Genomic DNA, 21583 nt, shown 5'->3' with positions numbered 1-21583 from the left:
AGTCAAATTTCAAAAAGCATTTGCTTAATCCTGGTCTAATTTCCTGATACAACTGTTCTCCAGTTCTGGTAAAAGTTTACAGCCAGGATTAATTCATAAGTATTCAGGCAGACCTACCTCGTAATACTCTATTTGATTACATCTGAACACGACTGTCTTTATAACCTTCAGGAGGTGCTGACATCTCCTATAACTTTTTAAGAAAAACTAGTTCCAAAATATTCTGTAGCAAGCAAAGCAAGGCAAGCATGACTTAAAATATAGATTTAAATTGTGTCTCCATCCAGTCCTGCTACCACCAGATTAAAAAAAAAAAAGTTTGAGAGTGTTACACTAAAAAGAACAAGACTAGTATCACTAACTTCTTTCTTTGCCATTAATGCTAGAAAATAGGATATATTTCAGTTCATGACTCACAGCATCCTAGGATAATGGGCTCCCGAGCAGCTTAATGTTTTAACATCTTTAATATTACTGTGTAACACCTCCTATAAGGCTTTCTAATATTGATATACTTAGACATATAATGTCAATATACCACACAAAGCCCAGCACAAAGAACAAAAGAAAACCTTTGTTTGAAAAGCCTTGAGAAAGCCATGTCTTTTATTTATATCAGAGAACCTTTCTGTGACAGCAGACATCTGCAAGTCACACTTCCCTCCAGAGCAAGCCTCAGTGAAAGAAAACCTAAGACAGAGCTTGGGATACACCTCTCAGACTATGGCACACAGAAGTGTTTCTCCATCCAGTCTTTAGATAACAAAGGCAACATCCCCTCATCTTGCATTTTAAGCCAAGATACACACACTGACCAGGCAAAAGAAGCCATACAAGTCCGGGAAGAAGAGAAAATAACAACATGAAAGAATCAAATCTTTATTATTAATGAAGAATAAGATCCTACTATAGCTCAAGGTCACATATGATAAAACAATCTTCACTTAACTCCATGTCCGTTACATACTGAGAGAAAAAAAACTAAACCATAATAATTGTTATTATTTTTTCTTTAAAACCATCTGTAGAACTGCAATTTGCCACATGCTGAAAGATCATATTCCATACAGGCCCAGCAGGCTCTGCCACTCAGGGTTTGGAGTGAGAGTAGTCAGGGGACACTGGGGTCAAACGAACTCCTAATATCATGTGAGAAAATAGGATTTGATAGAACCTGCAATATCTCAAGTTTATTTTAAAAAGAACAATTTAAATAACAACAGTTACTAGAATAAACACGGTGTTACTGCATACTTAGTTCAAATCTATCTGGCAGAGTTTCTGTTTGTAGAATGAATACTATATTAACCATACAACCGACCACAAGAAAACAGTGAAAAAATGGCACTATTAGAATAAGATATGTTGTGAGTGAAAGTGGGGTGTGGAATAACAACCACAATCTGTGCATGGATGGAGAGGGACAGAAGGGAAAACAGAAAAAGTTAACCTTTAATCTCTCTATCTGTTCAGAACAACATTCTTTCATAAAACTTGATGAAGTTAGCATGCCAACATAAAAGAAGCAAGCAGTTTTCCTAAGTTCATCAAACCTATATAGAGTCAATATTTAGTTACATCTTCAATATCTATTAATTTTACATGTACAATACCATATCTGACCATTTTACAATATTATCTTCCCACTGGAAGAGCTGGTGTAATGCACTATGTAATTTTCACAGTGAGAGTAATTAGTATAATAAAATCAAAGTTAAAACAAATGTTGGGAAAAAAGCTACATTAAAATCTAAAATAGATAAGAAAGCAATGAAAAAAGTTATGTTAAAAGTCTCAAAAGTAAGAATACTCTTAACAAAGGTCTTGAACAGTTTCTTCAAAGTGAAACCAATTCTGAAATCATACACACACAAAAAAATTAAATGAAGCACCATTAAATCTCTGTGAAGACCCAATATTTACTCTGTTTATCTGTTTTTCTCCATTTTAGGTGGAGCACACATACTTCACCAGGAATCATTTTCAAAAAAAGGAAAAAGTTAAATAACAATGAAAAGCACCTGCATAAAAATGAATTAAAAGAAACAACACATGTACAGTGCCAGGAAAAAAAACAAAAACAAAAAACAAACAACTAAACAAACAGAAAAACCCCACAGTCTGATCCTGGGCAAAACCAACACTAGGCTATAAAGCATACCTGAAATAGGTATGCTTCAGAATAGTAGAACAGGGAGATACTTAATTCAGGTCTCCAGACAGAGACCTGGGCTCTCAAAAATATTCCCAGAACAGTATTGGTATTTTAAACTATTTTTTCCCCCTTTCCCACCTTTCAGCAGAATGTAAACCCATTCCTATTGGAAAGTTGACAGCTCCACTTCATAGGCCTGCATCCCCGTCTAAACTGCCACACATTCTCATTTTGAGGTAACACACAAAACTTTATAAAGAGACACAAACACACACCGCCTTTAGCTTATTTTGCCATGTGGTCAGGGATGTAACAGACTGGAATGCTGAGAGATTTGTAAAAACATAACTACTGCCTCTCTCAAGAGCTCCCTGAGCTCCCTCACCATTCACCAGAGCATCCTATGCTGAATTCTGACCTGCATCAATTATAACTGGTTTGTAAGTAAGGAGAACCTAATTCTGCCACCTCTTCACACGCTGAACAGCAACTTATTGCCTAGGTGGTTCGGCAGATTTCAAAGGGATTATATTCAAAGATATGGAAATACTCTCCTATAAGGATGACAGAATTTGTCCTTCTGAATTTCTTCTTTGGAAGATTATCATCTTCTACCTATTTATCTATCTATTGTTATTATTGTTATCTACCTATCTTTATGTCTCAAGTCTCAAAAGTTTCTTTGGTTTTGTATTAGGACTAAAGAAATGCATCAATTCTATACGGAAAGCAACTTTAGATAGCCAGCATACCTGTCTTTAGCAGCTGGTGAAGATGAAGAAATATTTTTAATTATTAAATAAATTAAAATTCAATTATTAATTAAAATGGAGAAGGACTGAAAACTTGTTACTAACTAAAAAGGTTCGCACTGTTTGTGGCAAAGAGATTCAGAAAGCTAAATTTATTTTTAATTATTTACCTGCAAGCACAGATAATCTTCCCTCAGCTCTGTTAGCTTTAGTCAGTGCTTTGTTTCTTCTCTTCAGGGACTGTCTGAAAGAAAAATTTTGACACAGTCACCCCAGATATAAAAACCAGAAACAGAAATAAAATAAAAAGGAAGTTCTATCTAGAAGTGTGAAGGCATGTAAGGAAATATTGACAATTCAGCTGATCTTACAAATGCATCAGAAACGTGATATATATAGGAATATGTCCCTAATGCACTGTCACACGTGGCCAGAGCTCTGAGGACATAAAACTGATAGTGACACAAGACAAAAAATAAAAATGTCAAAGATCATGCAAAAGTAAGTATTTTAAACTCTACCATTACTACAATTCCTAATATGGTTACATTGTTTTCCTCATTTCAACTAAAACATTGCTCCATAGTTTTCTTTCCTCCCCAGAAAAAATTTGTTTCAGCTTCCTATTCAAACTGTTGGTTTTTTAGCTGGACTAAAAGTCCAAGTTACCAGAACAAAAACTCATATGGATGCACAGCATCATACAAAATGAAAATGTGTTACAAGTGGAAAATCATTCCCCCTCCCCATGTCCCACAGTCAGAAAAACTAAATAGATAGCCTACTTACAATACACTTAATCCTTGATGATTTACACATCCATTGTAAAGCAAAATTTTGCTTAATTTTTCTTTCCCTAAAAACATTAAAAATATTAGTTTCTTCCACATGTCCCATTATCAGAGGTCATACCTTTCCCCAACAGCACCTTTTCAATACATTACACAAGAACTTTCTACTTCTACCTTACCTTGGATAACATGTTTTCTTATATCAGCTCCACACTACTTTACAGCCACATGATACTTCCACACCTACTGATACTTTAATCCAGGAATTGCTTCTAGCAAATAATCACACAAGAAGTATTTATAAGAAAATGGTTACTGAAGTGGATTTTCAGGGAAGGACTTAAGCACTAGTCCCTGACCTGAGTAGAGCTAGCTCCTGGTATCGCCTGAGAAGAAAACCCATGCCCATAATCCAGAGAGCAGAAGAACTGGGATGCTCCCAAGCAGCAGGATGCCTTTGATTTCGTATACCTGAGACATGGGGACTGGGTAATCAGAAAAAAAACTCAGAGCACTGTGCTAGCTGTGCACCAATCCCCAGCGCTGAACCACAGAGAATCTGGGATGAAGGGCATAACCTTTACCACCACAACATGACTGCGTGCATGCTTGCATACACACTTACACACATCTGTATGCATATTCACATGCACATTGACATATGACAAAAAATAAACTCAAGAGAAGAAGAAACTTTGCTCTAGCAAAACACCTTGGATGCAATCGTGATTGGCAGTACCATTTGTAACCAACCAGCCAAACCAGAAATCACAAGTCAAGAAAAAAGATACAGGGCTGGCTACAAAGAGACTCTCAGTTGCTCTTAAACAAAATATCAGTCCTTGTTTTACAGCTAAATATGCTTCCTAAGTTAAAAATTTCAACATCCTCTAAAAGAGGGCAGAAAAAATACCAAAATAACTACATAAGGTGGCCTGGCTGGATGACAGCTCTTGAGAAATATGACAATAGTGTAAATCACAGAGGAGGGAGAGGAATTAAACAGCTTGACTCTAAGGGCATGAATTAAAAGGTGGGATGAACTCAGGGAAGAGGGTGGTATAGGCTGAGCATCAGAAAACATTTCTGAACAGCAATACCATATAAAGTAGAATATATTTTCCCACAGAAAGGGAAGTTATTTAAGGCTAAATTTGATAAAACACTGGAAAGCACTGCAAAGAAAACATTTCTGAATTGATGAGGCCATAGATGGGAACACCTAATTAATTCTGTCCTTTATGTTTCTCATTATTAGATTTCTGAGTAAGATTGCAGTATAGCAAAAATATGTTAGAACCACATAGCAAAAAAATGTTAATTTCTTATGGGGTTTTCATTATAAAAAATACCTTGGCTTTCATCAGCATTAAGGTTCAAAGTGTCATTCACATTTGATGCAACTATTACACGCTGAACTATTTAAGCACTATTGGTAATTTTAATCCTCTACTATTTATTCTCTTGCCTATTATTGTTACACAAAATTATCCTTTTAATTCTGGAGTTTCATAGCATTTTTATTTCAAGCATTTCAAAGTACTTTACCAACATATGTCCACTAACAACATCTTTTAAAATCAATATGGTATGTATCAACAATGCATATCATCAATCCAGAAGTTATTCTGGGATTGCTGAACTGTCCAGCTGCTTCATATCAGCTGCTTAATTATCAGCCAACACAATGCCCATGAAGTCCTCTGCTGTTGCACACTGCCACAAGAAATTAGAAAGTTAAAACTGTGGCCAACAAGGAAAACAAAATTTGGTATTTCTTTCAGTTCAGTGCCTGCAGCACAAGAGATCATGAACCAGTAAAGGTTTAGGATCAGTGGTAAAACAGTTATTCCCTTAGAAGACCAAGTATTACAACAGAAAATGCACTACTGGTTGGAATTTGGTTTTCGTATTATTACTGTTCTTACAATCTTACTTTAAAAAATACACAACGTTCTGCAATTCAGTTGGAAAGAGATGGGAAAACTCACAAAAACTGAGATAAGAGTTTTGTCATGGTTTTTCCTTCCCTTTGAACTTCTAGGCAAAATTTTTCAAAATGCACGAAGAATTTAGGAGTACAGCTGAATTTGAAAAATGGAAGTTTCTCCTCCTGAATAAAAATATTCCTTTCTTTTGGGCAACAAAACAAATATAAATATTTTAATAGCAGAGTGAGTCAAGGCCTCCTGTTAATACTGTGGAAATCTTATTCACCATAGGGAATGGTTAAATTATAGTTTGTTACACTTGTCACTGAAATCCTGAAATTCTTGTGATTTACAATCCTTCTTTTGACGGTCCTACTCTGCTGTATAGGATCTCCCTGTGCACAACACTGTCAATCAGGAACTAAGAGCAGAGAAGAAGAGAGACATCATACCACAGCAGCAGGGTAAAGTTAGCAATGCTGTCATAAACTGAAAAACAATAATTAAAAGAGACGATGATAATATCACAACAATCAATTATCATTCTGACCCCCAAAGAAAAATAACAAAAACCAACAGCAGTGTACGAGGAAAACACATGCTCTCTGAAAGTGTTCAGTGCCATGTCATAAAGCTGAAATAGTGCACTACAAGGAACTATTCGGCAACATACGACAAGACATCAAATATGCTCCAGAGAATAGAACAGCTGTTTCTTTTCACACCAGTCCACAGTCTCTGCAGGTATTTAATTCAAATTCCTCCTTTACTTTTAGCAGCTACATACTTAGAATATTAGTAAATGTTCCAGGTACAGATACTATTTTGTCCTTCTCAAAGTGCTTATTTATCCCAAGAGATGCAGAAAGGCAAGGCACATGCCACCTTCCTTCCTCAGACCAAATGGTGAAGGCAAAGACTTCTGCACAAATGAACACCCACAAACTCCTTTAGACAATAACTATATGTATCACTGCAAGTAAAAAAAAATCTCCATAAAATATAATAATTAATCAGCACTAAATTTTAAACAAGAGAGGTTTGGGGGCAGGGGGGAAAAGGGGGTAGAATAACCCATGTACTGACTGGTTCTGGCTTGATGACTGCATTAAATTCAGGTGTGGTTTTCCCCTAGGAATGAGAAGGTAGTTAATTAAGTGGCTATTAGTGCTTCCCCATACATAGGCACAGGACACAACAATGGTCATTTGAGCTGTGTCTGTCCTTCAAATTCTCTGCAGGCTTGCAGTGATGCACATATACAAAGGCCAGCAGAAACACGTGTACTCCAGTCACAGCAGAGGCAATGTCCACTTCCTGCAGAATGACAGGACTTCTGAGACCATAATTCATTGCTTCTGAGACCATAATCCACTGCTTCCAAGGAAATGCAATAATAAAATACATAAGAAAATATTAATTTTTCCAGATAAAAACGTCAATCCAACTGCACAAAGATTACAAGTTTCTGCTAAAAATTGTTCTTCCCTCCTTGAGTGTATTATAGGTTACACTACGTAAAGGAGACAAGAGGAAAGACTTCTCTCCTTTGATAGGTTTACTTTGAATTTGATAATGCATTGCCTGATCTTATTGCTTATTCTAAACATATGGGGTTTCCAGGCTTCTTTAAGAGAAAAACATGGTTACTGAAAAAAAAAATTTTAAAAATGAAACTCACAGAAACTGTCAGGGAGATTCAGGAACAGGATTAGCACCACAGGCTATTTCAAAATAATTTATAATTGCTTTTCAACTATTAAATCAATACTGTTCATGTAAACAAAATTTGTTTAATGCTTTCATCCCAATTACTCTCTCATCTTTTAGAGCTGAAGATTGTAACACAAAAATTTTATTTCCAACAATAACTGAAGGCTCTTGCAAAATTCCATGGAACAACTGCCACACTCATCCACAGAATGATGTCACATAACTTTGTTAAACTCTCAAACCTAAGTTTTGCTTATCCCAGTGTTGTAGTTGCTTACGTTTTTCTAGAAAAATGCAACATTTCCTCTTAACATTTCTAGTCTGGGCTTTGATAAAGAGAATATCCAAGACATTTTCTATGTATGGAAAAACCTCCATTTCCAGAAGCCTAATGGGCTGCTAAAACATAACATACCTGTAGAGATGAATTTGACATAATTCCATGTGTGTCTCTATTTACATTCAGAAGCACAGAACTATTTTAGTTCTTTGCAACAAACTGTAAATTGTATTAGATGCACAACTGACACAGATAATAATACCCAAAGCGCATATACAATAAAACAAGTTTAATTAGTAGCAGCAATTAAAACACTTTTGCCAGAGACATGTAGAATATCTACATGATAGATATTTATACATCTACTATATAAAAATCATACTGTGGAGAAAGTAGGAACTCTGTCATGATTATAAATAAATTGTATTATTAATAACATTAAAATATCAGTATTAAATATACCTGCAGCACCATACCTGTAAGGTACAAAGTTATTCTGCAGTGGTAAAACTTTCTGCAAAGGAGGATGCTAGATATGTGCTGTTTCCAGCAACGAAAGGATCAGGATGCCTCTGGTATAAACAGCAAAAGAAGTTCTTAAGCAGAAAAAGAGGCTCACACTCACAGTAGAGAGGAAAGACCAAAAATTAGCAAATAAACAGGTAGAATCTACTTTTTGAATGGCTTCAGTCTGCTGTTCTGTGGACTGTAAGATACACAGGCACTTGTACACTGATTCCTTACTGTGTCCTACCCTCTCCAGTTTCAGCACACATGGGGCCTGTGTGTTAAATTTACCCAAAGTTCAACACAGTTATTCATTTTCTGAAAACATGTACAAATGGAGAACCTTAGAGGAGGGCACTGATAAAACCCATGTGGTCATTTCTCAGGGTGGTGAAAAAAGCAAGCAAAGGAGTTACAAAATAGAGATTTCCCATTGAAATAAAAGCATTGAAAGCATTGAAATAAAAAGAGGCAGGAAATCCTTGCTAATCTCTGTCAGAGGCTCTCACTACTTAAACAGCAATTGAACTATAACTATACAGGTCAAGCTAGTTTAAATAGGAGAATTCATCTTAAAACGGGATATTGAGAGAGGAACAACTCACATGACACTGTAACACACTCGAGTCTAGTACACTGGCACTGATGAACACTGACTGCGAATGTCTGCAGTGATTTCACAGTATCACAGAATATTTAGGGTTGGAAGGGACCTCTGGAGATCTCCTAGCTCAAGCCCTATGCCAACGCAGAGTCACCTAGAGCAGGTTACATGGGGAGGAGGTGTCCAGGTGGGTTTGGAACGTCTTCAGAGAGGGAGACTCCACAACCTCCCTGGGCAGCCTGTTCAGTGCTCTGCCACCCTCAGTGTAAAGCTCTTCCTCATGCTGAGGTGGAACTTCTTGAGTTTACGTCCACTGCTCCTTGTCCTGTCTCTGGGTACCACTGAAAAGAGCCTGGCACCCTCCTCTTGGCACCTGCCTTTGAGATATTTAGATGCATTGATGAGATCCCCTCTCAGTGTCCTCCAGACTAAACAGGCACCGCTTCTGCAGTCTCTCCTCATAAGAGAGATGCTCGAGACCCCTCATCATCTTTGTGGCCCTCCACTGGACCCTCTCCAGTACAGGAACACAGACTGCAAATGTCTACAGCGATTTCGATGCAATCCCCTGGCACACGTTACTTGTTGCTAGCTTCCAGCCCCGGACCACATCCCACCGCGTGTGACACACCAAAAAGTGCGGGGTGGGCACCGCCACGCTGCTGTCACCGACCAGCGTCTCTGAGCGCTGCTTTCGCTTTCCCAGCCGCTCGGGCCTCCCTCCCCGCCTCGGGCCTTTCACAGGGGCACGGCCGAGCCCGACAGGAGCCTCGGGGCAGGTCGCGCCTTGTGCCCCCCGCCAGAGCTGCCGGACAGGCCCGACACGGCAGGACCCGGCCTCCCGGGCCCCCCGGGCCCCCCGAGTCCGCCACTCCGGGGGCTGCCCCGCCCGGGGACGCGCCTTTTCCTCTCCCCGCCCCGCCCGGGCCTTGCGCCGGGCCTGGGCCGAGCCGCCACTCACTCACCGCCGGCCCTGCGGCCCCGCTCCCGCCGCGGCTGCGCCCGCCCGGCGCGGGAGGCGGGAGGGCGGGGAAAAGGGGCCCCGCCGTCGCGGGAGGAGCCGCCCCGGTGCCGGCAACATGGCAGCGTCCAGCCGTGCCCAGGTGTTGCGGCTGTACCGCGCCCTGCTGCGGGAGAGCCAGCGCTTCAGCGGCTACAACTACAGGTGCGGGGAAGGGCTCCGGGGGGGACGGTGGCACCGGCTCTCCTTGCCGAGGCGTGGGGGTCCCGGCGGCGCTTGGGGCAGGGCCGCGGGCGCGGGGCAGTGCGGAACCCGGGGAGCCTCCGGGGGAGCCGAGCCTGCCCTGTAGGCGGGAGCGACAGCGGGACGCGCACTGTCCTGGGCCCGGCTCGGAGCGCAGGGAATGGGCAGCCCCTGGTCCCTGTGCCAGACCCAGGGCTGCCTCGAAAGCACCAGGGTATGGGCCATGCCTGCTGTAAGAGGAAGGGATAGGACAGAGACTGTCCCGACCTGGAGTACTGTGTCCAGTTCTGGGCTCCTTAGTACAAGAACAACAAGGACCTACTGGGTCCAGCAAAGGGCTGCAAAGATGTTTTTGGGGTCTGGAGCATCTCTCTGATGAGGAGAGACTGAGGGAGCTGGGCCTGTTTAGTCTGGAGAAGACTGAGAGGGGATCTCATCAATGCATCTAAATATCTCAAAGGGAGGTGTCAAGAGGATGGTGCCAGACTCTTTTTGGTGGTGCCCAGAGACAGGATGAGGAGTAACGGCCATAAACTAAAACACATGAAGTTCTACCTCAATATGAGGAAGAGCTTTTTTACATTGAGGGTGGCAGAGCACTGGAACAGGCTGCCCAGAGAAGTCTCTCTCTCTGGAGACATTCCTAATCCACTTGGACATGTTCCTGTGTAATCTGCTCTAGGTGACCCTGCCTTGGCAGTGGGGTTGGACTAGGTGATCTCCAGAGGTCCCTTCCAACCCTAAATAAGTTGTGAACTTGACAAAGTTCGTGTCTAGTCTGGCTGCTGTCTCTCTCCTGGAAGGGAAGAGACAGAGCCAAGTTACAGCCAAACCCTGCCACCATGTGCTTTGTCCAGGCTCAGGGTGTTGTGTGCAACAGGAGCAGGGTTCACTCATCCTGTCACACAGGATGCTACACTGCCTGCCTGCCTGCCTTCTCTGGTTATCAGTGAAAGACACGCACTGTTTTTTGGCAAAGGTTAGGCATAAGCCTGGTGAATGTTAGATAATCTGCTGTGTGTACAGGGGGTGCTACCCACCAGCACTGCAAAATTGCATTGTCCACTGGTAGTTTATTCACTTTTCCACTTAACTGGACCACAGGCAGAGACATGTGAGCTACTTTTGCAGTGAATCATCTCCAGCTGGGAAGAATTGGGAACAAAAGCCTCTGAATTTGCATAACCGTGGTGCACTCTGTGCTCTTCAAGGCACAAGTATTCCACAAACCTCATGAGAAGAAAGACTGTGGGGCTGAAATTGAACTAGTGCTAATAAACCTTCATTGCCGACTCCACACAGCAGTTCAATCATGTTCCCTTGCTATCAAGGCCACCTTCTGCTTTTCACTGTCCTGTGTATCCCAAGTTGCCCTGGTTCTGGCTAACAAAGAAAGGGTTGTATGTAATGAAGATGGCTTGAGGCCCATGAGATGTGCAGTTGGTGAACAGCCGAATGAAGCTCGTTTGGGCCATGGCATGCTTTCTGCAATGGGTTTGTGCTGGAGAGTGAGCAGTGAGGAAGCTGAATCTGCAGCATCAGCGGAAGCAAGCCAACACCACCTTACTGGTTGTACCAGTAACTGGTGGCACCAGCCTCACAGACCGTATATGGACCCCTCCCTCTGCTCAGCCCCTTGCTGCTGGAGCACAGGGGAAGTTGTTGTAATCTCTTGCCAATAAACCATACTCAGAGCCCAGGCCCCTACCTCAGATCCCCCCAAAAATGAAGTATGTATGTACCTGGTTCACTGGCAAATTTTAAAGGATAGAAAACTAAAATATATGGTTACCTTGCATGTCTGATTTTTGACACCATATCAAAGTGCAAGTTGTCTCTTTCTGTAAGGGAAAGATCTCAGTTTTTGATGGGTCTGTCCTCAGACACTGTAAAATCAGCAACCATATTAAATCTTGTGGTGTATACACATTTGTGAGCACTAAAAGCAATAGCATTTTCTAGCAAGAAATGATCAGCAGCTGTTATGTTTAGAGATCTGCTGGGATGACAACAACAATTCTGCCTCGGTGTTCATGCCACGCCCACAGGTAAAATAGACGCCCCCGTTAGCTTCTTCTGTGCCAAGATAAGCAGTCCTGCCGTGTCCTCAGGGCTGCTGTAATGGGATATGGCAATACACTGGAGTTAACCTAAGGACTTTGTAAAGAATCAACTTGTAGCAAAGTAGGAAGTGTTAAAGATTAATATTACTGATTTGTGATTTTGGTTAGAGAATGTCAGAATACTTTGTTATTGCAAACAGTGCATATTTGTAAGTGTACGTCTGGAGTATGATCAGCTGTTTATTGTCTCCTTATCTGCTTACTGTGCTTTTTCTCCTAATTTTGTTGCCCTGGTTTAACCTGGCTGGCAGCTAAACACCGCCCAGCTGCTAGCTCACTCCCTGCTCCCCAGTGGGATGGAGGAGAGAATGGGGGGGGGGAGCGGGAGGGAAAGTAAAATTTGTGGGTTGAGATGAAGACATTTAATAGGACAAAAAAATTAATGGATAATAATAAAAGAATCAGAATATACAAAACAAGTGATGCACATACAGTTGGTCGCCATCTGCCAACCAATGCCCAGACAGTTCCCAAGCATCAGCCTCCAGCCAGCTTTCTCCTTAGTTCATATGCTGAGCATGACACCATATTGTATGAAATATCTTTTGTACCAGTTTGGATCATCCTGGCTGTATTTCCTCGCAGGTTCTTGTGCCCCTACCTACTTGCTGGTGGGTTGGTGTGAGAAGCTGACAATTTCTTGACTTAGTGTAAACCCTGCTTACCAACAGCTGAGACATCAGTGTGTTATCAACATCACTCTCATCCTAAATCCAAACCGCAGCACTGTGCCAGCAACCAGGAAGAAAATTATCTCTATCCCAGACAAACCAGTACAGGTGTACATAGAGATTGTGGTGGAAAATTCAATATTTTTTGTTTATGACTTTCCTGGCAAATATATTCTATATGTCATCTAGTAGTGCTGGATTTTCTTCTACCACCTGGAAGAACTTGACCAGTAACTTTGAAGAATAGCATTCATGTCTTAGAGTAACTGAGGTCACCACTGTCAATCTTCAGAATAACACAGGAGCATCTCCAGAGTCCTGAAGTAAATGTCACAGAGTGTTTAGAGGCCCAGATGTATAGACCAGGTTTTAACATCAGGGAGAGAGAATTTAGTAGACTGTAAGTAATTTCATGTCTACCCTTCTGCCTTATTACCCATGCAGACAGTCTGAGGAAGGGAGAGTGACTTGTACTGGGGGAAAATCAATATGCAGACAGGCAAGATGTTAGGTTTTGAGTCAAAAAGATGGTTTGTAATGAGTGTACTTTTTTCTTCTGTGTGGTTGACAAAATTAGAACTTCTGATGGTTTATGATGTGTTGGATTACAATCTCAACTAAATGGATTTAAGGAGTATTTCTAAATATCATTTGTGATTTAAATAATGGCATTATGTTGTGTCTGGTTTTGGTACAGAAAACATCTGGTTGTAAATGAAGATAATCCGAACTTAAAAGTTTCTTGCTTGTTTAATGTGACTGAAGCTCAGTGGTCTTAATACATGGGAATCTAGTGGAAGGGAGTTCTCTTCAGAAGGGCAGCACAGGGCTGGAGCGGATCTCCCCTGAGAGAGTTTGTCATCTCCATTCTTGAAGGTTTCTGTGACAGGTTTAACCAAACAGCACCATGGCTGACCTGACCTTGTTACATGTAGGCCTACTTCAAGTGTGATGTTAGCCTGGATAAGCTCCAGAGATTCTAGCTAAGCAACATTACTATGATTTTCACATCCCTAGCCTTCCTTGGCCTGTAAGGATACTAACAGTGGGTAATAAGTTCAGGGTAGCATCATATGGCATGCTTCCAGCTCATTTCCTTTCTTTAATTTCTTTTAGTTATGAGCAGTGTCAGAAGCTTTAAGTCTCTCTGTTGGAATTTTTCTGCAAATAATTTTTTTATGGTTTTTTAAGGTCTTTTCTTGATTTATTGTAAATTTATTTCAGTTATCCATTACATTCTCTGTTAATTGGTGGATGTTACATTTTTATTTATAGATACATTTTTTCCTTGTCTCTGTAAATTGCATTTTAATGGAATTGATTTTTCTATTAGAATGTGCAATATTATTTGATTAATAAAACTACCCAGTATATAGAAGAATCAGGGAAAAAAATTGTCAAAACAGATTTTGCATTGGAAACAAGTTAATTGAATGCATGCAGTTTCATCTGAGACATGTCCTTCAAGATTTTAAAACTAGTACATCTGATTTTTGCAAATCTCTGCTAACCTAACAACAAAACCAAACAAAATAATTTGCACTGGTTTTTCAGTGTCAGTTGCTCTTGCTGCTTTGACCAGCATGGTTGTTGATCTGATTTTAGGGAGTCATGGAACACAGAGCCATAGAACAGTCTCAATATTGCTAGCTGTTGTTCTCAGGGGGGACTTCAGCTTATGGGATATCTGCTGGGAATATAATACAGCAGAGGGGAAGCAGTCTAGGAGGCTTCTGGAGTGTGTGCAAGATAAATTCCTAAAACGCTGGTGAGGGAACCAATTAGGGAAGGTGCCCCGCTGGACCTGTTTTTTGCCAACTGTTGGGTGATGTAACTGTTGGAGGACACCTTGGGCAAAGCGATAGTGAAACTACAGAGTTTTCAATTCTCAGAGAAGTAAGGAGGGGGATCAGGAGAACTGCCACCTGGACTTCCAGAGGGCAGATTTGGCCTGTTTAGGAGACCAAGTGAGTCGCTTGAGAGGCAGTCCTGAAGGACAAAGGTGTCCAGGAAGGCTAGACATTCTTCAAGAAGGAAATATTCAAGGCGCAGAACCAGGCCGTCCTCATGTGCTGAAAGATGAGCCAGCAGGGAAGAAGGCCAACCTGGCTGAACAGAGAGCTTTGGCTGGGACTCAAAGGGGAAAAAAAGAAAAAAAAAGGCAGAGTTTTTGACCTTTAGAAGAAAGGGCAGGCCACTCAGGAGGACTACAAGGATAGCATGAGGCTATGCAGAGAGAAAAATAGAAGAGCCAAAGCCCAGCCGGAACTTAATCTGGCTACTGCCATAAAAGAAAATAAAAAATGTTTCTATAAATACATCAGCAACAAAAGGAGGGCTAAGGGTAATCTCCATCCTTCATTGGATGCAGGGGGAAACATGGGGACGCAGGATAAGGAAAAGGCAGAGGTACTTTAATGCCTTCCTTGCCTCAGTCTTAATAGTAAGACCATTTGTTCTCTAGGTCTTCAGCCCCTTGAGCTGCAAGACAGGAACAGGGAGCAGAATGAAGCCCTCATAATCCAAGGGGGAATGGTTGGCAACCAGCTACAGCACTTAGACACAGACAGGCATGTGCGGCTAGGTGGGATCCATAGAGGCATACCAAGGGAGCTGGCAGAAGAGCTCACTGGGCCACTTTCCATCGTTTAGCATCAGTCCTGGCTAACCAGGGAGGTCCCAGGCAACTGCAGGTTAGTCAATGTAGTGCTCATCTACAAAAAAGATCAGAAGGAGGATCCAGGGATCTATAGGCCCGTCAGCCTGACCTCAGTGCCATGGAAGGCCATGAAGCCAGATATCTTTAGTGCCATCCCACAGCATGTGCAGGACAACAATGGGATCAGACCATGCCAGTGTGGGTTTGCGAAAGGCAGGTCCTGCCTGAGCAACCCAGTCTTCTTCTATGAGTGGGTGACTCTGTCCTGGTTTCAGCTGGTCTAGAGTTAATTTTCTTCCTAGTAGCTGAAAAAGTGCTGTGGTTTGGATTCGGTATGAGAATAATGTTGCTAACACACTGACGTTTGATTGTTGCTAAGTAGTGCTTAACCTAGGTCAAGGACTTTTCAGTGTGTTGTGCTCTACCAGCGAGGAGGTGCACAAGAAGCTGGGAGAGGGAACATGACCAGGACAGCAGACGCCCAAACTGTCCAAATGGATATTCCTTACCTTAGAACGTCATGCTCGGTATATAAACTGGGCAGAGATGGCTGGAGGGGGCCGACTGCTGCTTGGGGACAGGCTGAGCATCGGTCAACAGGTGAACAGCAATTGTATTGTGCATCACTTGTTTCTATTGGGTTTTATTTCTCTCTTCCGTTTATCTTTTTTTTGTTTTGTTTGTTTTTATTATTATTATCATCGTTATTAGTACTATATTTTACAGTTTTCTCATTCTCCTCCCCATCTGCCCCCGAGGGCAGTGAGAGGGAATGAGAGAGGAGGTGGACTGCTGTGTTACTTAGTTGCCAGCTGGGGTTGAACCACGACAGACCTGCTTAGTGGATGAGGAAGAGGCTGTGGATGTTGTCTACCTAGAGACCATTTCCCATAACATTCTCCTGGAGAAACTGGCTGCTCATGGCTTGAACAGGTGTACTTGTTGCTGGATAGAAATCTGGCTGCATGTTCAGGCCCAGAGAGTGGTTGTGAATGGAGCTACATCTGATTGGTGGGTGGTCACAAGTGGTGTTCCCCAGGGCTCAGTATTAGGGCCAGTCCTATTTTATATCTTTACCCATGATCTGGACAAGGGGATTGAGTGCACCCTTGGTCAGTTTGCAGGTGACACCAAGATGGGCAGGAGTGTTGATCTGCTGAATGGTAAGAAGGCTCTGCAGATGGATTTAGACAGGCTGGATCAATGGGCTGAGCCGATTGTATGAGATTCAACACAGCTGAGTGCCAGGTCCTGCCTTTGGGTCACAAAAACCCCTTGCAGTGCTACAGGCTGGGGGAAGAGTGGCTGGAAAGCTGCCCAACAGAAAGGGACTAGCAGCTGAACAGGAGCCAGCAGTGTGACCAGGTGGCCAAGAAGGCCAAAGGCATCCTGGCCTGTGTCAGAAATAGTGTGGCCAGCAGGACTAGGGAAGCAATTGTCCCCCTATACTCAGCACTGGTGGGGCCACACCTTGAGTGCCATGTTCAGTTCTGGGCTCCTCACTAGAAGAAAACCACTGAGGTGCTGAGCCGTGTCCAGAGAAGGACAACAGAGATGGTGAAGGGTCTAGAGCACAAGTCTGATGAGGAGGACTTTTTCATTCCTCAGGGAAAGGGGTCTGGTATGCACTGATCAAGTAGGTCGACTCGGCAGGCTGCAAGGGTATTCTGCTCATGGGCTTTGGGCTGAGGGGTTTAATGCTCTTGATTTCAGAAAAGGACTCTGGCCACATCATATCATAGAATTAGCCGGATTGGAAGGGCCTCTGAGGTCATCAAGTCCCACCCCTGATCCACTACCGCCACGGTTACTAGACCATGGCACTGAGTACCACATCCAGTCTCATCTTAAAAACCTCCAGAGATGGAGAATCCACCACTTCCCATGGGCCCATACAAAGGAGGGAAGCTGCTCAAAAGGTGCCATCTCCTGCTGCTGTTACAGTAGGAAAGATGATGTCCAGGAGTAAGTTATTACTGCCATAGCAAGTCAGGCTGTCCATTCCTGTGTGGCACCTGTCTCAGTGGTTCCTCAAACCAGGGAAGGAGCACGTTATGGGAATATCAGATACACACCAGTTCAGAACTTTTGTGAGAGCACCTGGATTTTTGCACAAATATAGGTTGAGTTGACTTGTACTTGCATAATGTCCTGTTTTTCAAGAGGGCATAAAGTTGTTAAGATTCTGCTAGCAACTCTTTCGACAACATAATTCACACCAAGTTAATTTTTTTAAGAACACTCTTTTTTCAAAAATGTGTTTCTTTCTCTTCCTTCCAACATACCTTATTTTGTCACTTTAATTGAAAAATCTCACTTTGTTTTTAGTCCTTGGTCTATAGAATCCTGTCACTGTCTTTTTTTTTCACTTTTGTCATTCAGGTATTTTAACAGTCTTGTTAAAAATTTTACATGTGACAGGTATCGAAGCTGAATAAGCCTTTTTCTTGCTGGATCTCCTAATGAAGTTTGTGATTGACAAGATGTGGCAGCAGATTGTTTATGTTTCTCTGTGTTAGGGACAAAAAAAAGACAAACTACCCGAAGTGGTAGTTTGTAGCTGAGATAAGAAATGCAGGAAAAAAATAAAATTGTCAGTTCTGTCCAGCAGAGATGTCTGACTTCTTTGTAGGAATAAGATGACAGAATTTCAGCTTTACAGTATGTGTTTTTCCTTGGCTGTGCAAAGAAGGCAGATAACTTATTTTCGTTCTCTCTCTTTGTAATTGCTGTCTGCGTTCTGAGTGATGATAAACTTTAGGAGTCTTTGAGTTAATTTCTCATATGATGAGTATGTGGCTCCCTCTGTAATGTACTTGAAAAGTATAAAAAAGTCAGGGCTCCAAGCAGCTGTGATATTCCAGAGCCCGGGGTGCAGGGTGGTTACCATCCTATGCTATTGCAGACACTTGTTTTCACCTGGCAGCAGCATAGCCCAAAGTCACAGGTAAACAGGCACTGCATGTTTGCAGATTGTTTTGTAGAGCACTTACAGATTTGTGGTTGGCCTTACTAATGTCTCTTTCTTTGGGGAAATTTTAGCTATTATTTCAGTGACCACATATTATTTTGCGATTAGATTATTTTAGGCTCTTTTATGTATATTATATTGCCTTATTTTGTCAGAATCGTGTATACTTGAATAGAGATGTCAGTATTCTAAGAGCTCTGGATGCTGCTCAGCGTTCTGATTAGGATGAGAACTGTGAAAAGGACTGAGATGATGACAATCTGAATTGTAGTAAAACGTGGAAATATATGCGCTTTGGGGAAAATCTAGAGGTATAAGAGCATGATTTTGAATTGGGGTGTGACAGTATTGAAGTATTTCCATTTGACTTCGGTATTGTGTATGTATATAAAATATTTTTGAATGACAACTAAACCATTCTATTCCAAAATGTCAAAACATAACCATTAGATATCATCCTTTGAAAAGGAATTTTAAACTAAATGGAAAAGGTTTGGCCAAATATTTTGATTTCTTTATAGTAACATTTCCCAACTGAAAATCATTGCCTATAAGTTCAATTGATCATGTTCATTTGGAGTTACTGTCTTGGATTTAAAGGTTCGACAGTGATTGTCATTTTCCAAATACATTCATTTTACCCTTGTAAAATTATGCTCTTCCTAAACAATAAATGGTACCTATGCATTGGATTTGGTGTAATTTTCTTGACTTCCTTTTTTTTTTTTTTTTGACAGAGGACGATTTTCAATAGTAATAATTTGAAGGAAGAGTTTGGAGCGCATATATGGCATACAGAGATCTGGAAAAACTGAAATTATATATTTGTAAGACAGATGAGTGGGGGCTTCCTCAAAAGACTGATTTGCTGTTTTAGTTCTTTTGTTATTTTAGGAAAGGCACCAAATTGACTAAATCTGCTGTGGCTGCTTGTTATTCTTTCTATAGCACAGTAGAAGAGGGACATATTTCTTCTCACATAACATTTATTTACCAGTAGTATTTGTTTGAGAACTAATGATAATAATAGAAAAATTACTGCCTCTGGTACTGATTCATGCCCATAGACATATGCACATGATTTCTGGTTGATGAAAAACACTCTGTAATGGAAATATAGTTCCAAAGTATTAAAATGCTGTCCTCCTCCTTTCCTTACTCTTGGATGTGGATTTAACATTTACTTCCTCACCATATCCATGTGTTGCAGCCCATAATGAAAAGATGCTGACCTCGTAACATTGAGTTGGTTCAAGGCACAGTAGACACAAGCTATTATTTAAAGTATTCTTTACAAGAACAGCGTTCTGGATTAAAAAAAGAAAAAAGTAATTTTGTAAGAAAAAGAAACTGCTGTAGATTAGGCAATCTTCACAACCACTTGCTGCAGCAACACTCAGCAGGGATGGTCTCTAAACTGCCTCTTCGATAAAGCTCTTCCCATGTGGTTTTGGGTTTGCTAACCAACAAAGTACAATCCTGGATTATGCATGGTTGTCTCCTTTTTCAAAAAAAATGGGCATGAAAGGAAACTTTCTTGGTTGTTTTCTTGCATGTGTGAATACTTGAGCCAGCTGCTCCATGACTGTTTTGCACAGAACTCAGTACAGAGGATGTCCTAAGTGAGGAATATTCTTGGTGATTCTTCTTGATATAGTTCTTTCTCAAGAGCGAAGATGCCACAAATCATCCAGACACTATTGATGGCATTATGGAATGTGACTTTTTTCCCTTCACATTTTTTTCTACTTTCTATTCTATTCTATTCTATTGAATTTTTTTCCTTTTTACCTGATCTCTGTATAAAGTTCTAACATTCTTCTCAGGATGCAATGCATTTAATATGATAATAGTGAAAGAATTCAGTTGAGTTCAGCTGCTTTCTTCCTTAACAGAAAGTATGTGAAATAAAATATTTAAAGTATTCTTCAGGAAAATTTGAAGGTCTTGTCCTGGGAATCGCTAAATGCCAGGCTTGGATGGTATTCAGAAACTCAAGACTCATTTTAGTACTTGGGACTAGACTTTCTTCAGCATCATGTTTGTTACAAAGTTTTGGGGAAAGCTGCTGTTTAGATACATTTTTTTTTGTAACTTATTATATAAATAGCAATTGGTTATATCTCATTACATCTTCTAAAGAAAAGAAGCCTATGCACAAAGTAAATACTATGTGTGTGTATGCATATATGAATGTATTGGTGGCAAGAGGTCGGGAATTCACTTCTGCTCAATCCCAGTAATCCCTTTGCAAAATCCCTATTTAAAGCAAGCTGTGAATCCATTGTGGAAACTAGAGGAAGTATGACAGGTGTGTTAGTCTTATTACAGAAGAATCTTCTTTGACAGGTCTTGATGGTCCTTTCTTGTCTGGCATATCCTGGTCTGGAACCATTAAAGACCTGTTTTTACATCATTAGCTTGGTTAAGAGTAAGATTCTCTTATTTTAGCTGCCAGAGAAAGTGTGTATAATTTAAATTAATTAAAAATACTTCCCTGAGACTATAATTCATTTTAATACATTGTTAATAATCACTAATCCTTTGTGGTATTGAAGCTTATGTAATTAAACTTAATTCTGTGACTTTAAGTGCCTATGAAAATAATTTATTGTATCCTGTGAGGTCAATATTTAGAGAGTTGTCTCCATCTTTCTCTTACACAGCATGTGATTTCTGCTAACTGGTATTTGCTTGCAGGATACATCGTATTTTTGCTTGGTAGTATTTATTTAGTGGCATCATGTATTTCCCCAACAAACATCCATGTTATCACAATACTCAGTTGCAGTCACACACAGATGTAAACATCTTTATTGTTTGCATAAGCAGGAGAAGTGTGGGCATGGGTTTCCTGAGAGCCTTGGCGTCAGAGAAACTCAGTTTATCTTGTCACAGTTATGCATTGCATGAATGTTAAATTTCTGCAGACTGTGTTAGAATGGCAATGAAAGAGCCAAATGTGGCCAGGGTGGGTGGTTGGGGGTGTGTGTGGTGCAGAGCTCTCATTTATTTGCATTGTTAGTTAGGAATAGGGGAGTGGAAAGGGCCAGGTACAAGCCATCACATTCATTCACTCATCCAAATGTATTCAGTGTTTTTATTTATTTAAATAACATTAGATGCCTCCTTCTCAGAAAAATGTTTTGAAGTCAATGTAGCTCAAATGAAATGTGTAAGATGGCCCTTGAAGTTTATAGCTTGAATTATGTTTGTGATGCC

General features: G+C 41.0%; 2 protein-coding genes across 11 annotated transcripts in view; one reads left to right on the top strand and one right to left on the bottom strand.

Annotated features, from left to right (window-relative positions):
- FARS2 (phenylalanyl-tRNA synthetase 2, mitochondrial) overlaps positions 1–9761 on the bottom strand; it is a 241277-nt gene extending 231516 nt beyond the window's left edge. For 2 of the 8 annotated variants that reach the window (XM_039386530.1, XM_039386525.1), the window contains exons 1-2: positions 3697–4961; positions 3078–3151 (exon numbers count right to left, since the gene is read on the bottom strand). The gene's annotated coding sequence lies outside the window, so the exon portion shown is untranslated. Of the gene's footprint in view, positions 1–3077; positions 3152–3696; positions 4962–8734; positions 8961–9698 lie in introns of those variants that run through there. The other 6 variants (XM_039386527.1, XM_039386526.1, XM_039386529.1 and 3 more) reach the window with 6 other exon arrangements.
- LYRM4 (LYR motif containing 4) overlaps positions 9577–21583 on the top strand; it is a 92255-nt gene continuing 80248 nt past the window's right edge. For 2 of the 3 annotated variants that reach the window (XR_005565524.1, XM_039386533.1), the window contains exon 1: positions 9726–9898. Coding sequence is in view for 2 of the 3 variants with exons in the window: in XM_039386533.1 (XP_039242467.1) it covers positions 9813–9898 (86 nt within the window). In the remaining variant the exon portion in view is untranslated. Of the gene's footprint in view, positions 9899–21583 lie in introns of all 3 variants that reach the window. The other variant, XM_027733947.2, reaches the window with a different exon arrangement.

This window comes from Pipra filicauda, unplaced genomic scaffold (genome assembly GCF_003945595.2).
Source record: "Pipra filicauda isolate LSUMZ 115617 unplaced genomic scaffold, ASM394559v2 scaffold48_size3843733_pilon, whole genome shotgun sequence".
Lineage (NCBI taxonomy): Eukaryota > Metazoa > Chordata > Aves > Passeriformes > Pipridae > Pipra > Pipra filicauda.
The sequence above is the reverse complement of the archived record's forward strand: the minus strand, read 5'-3'. Positions and strand labels throughout refer to the sequence as shown.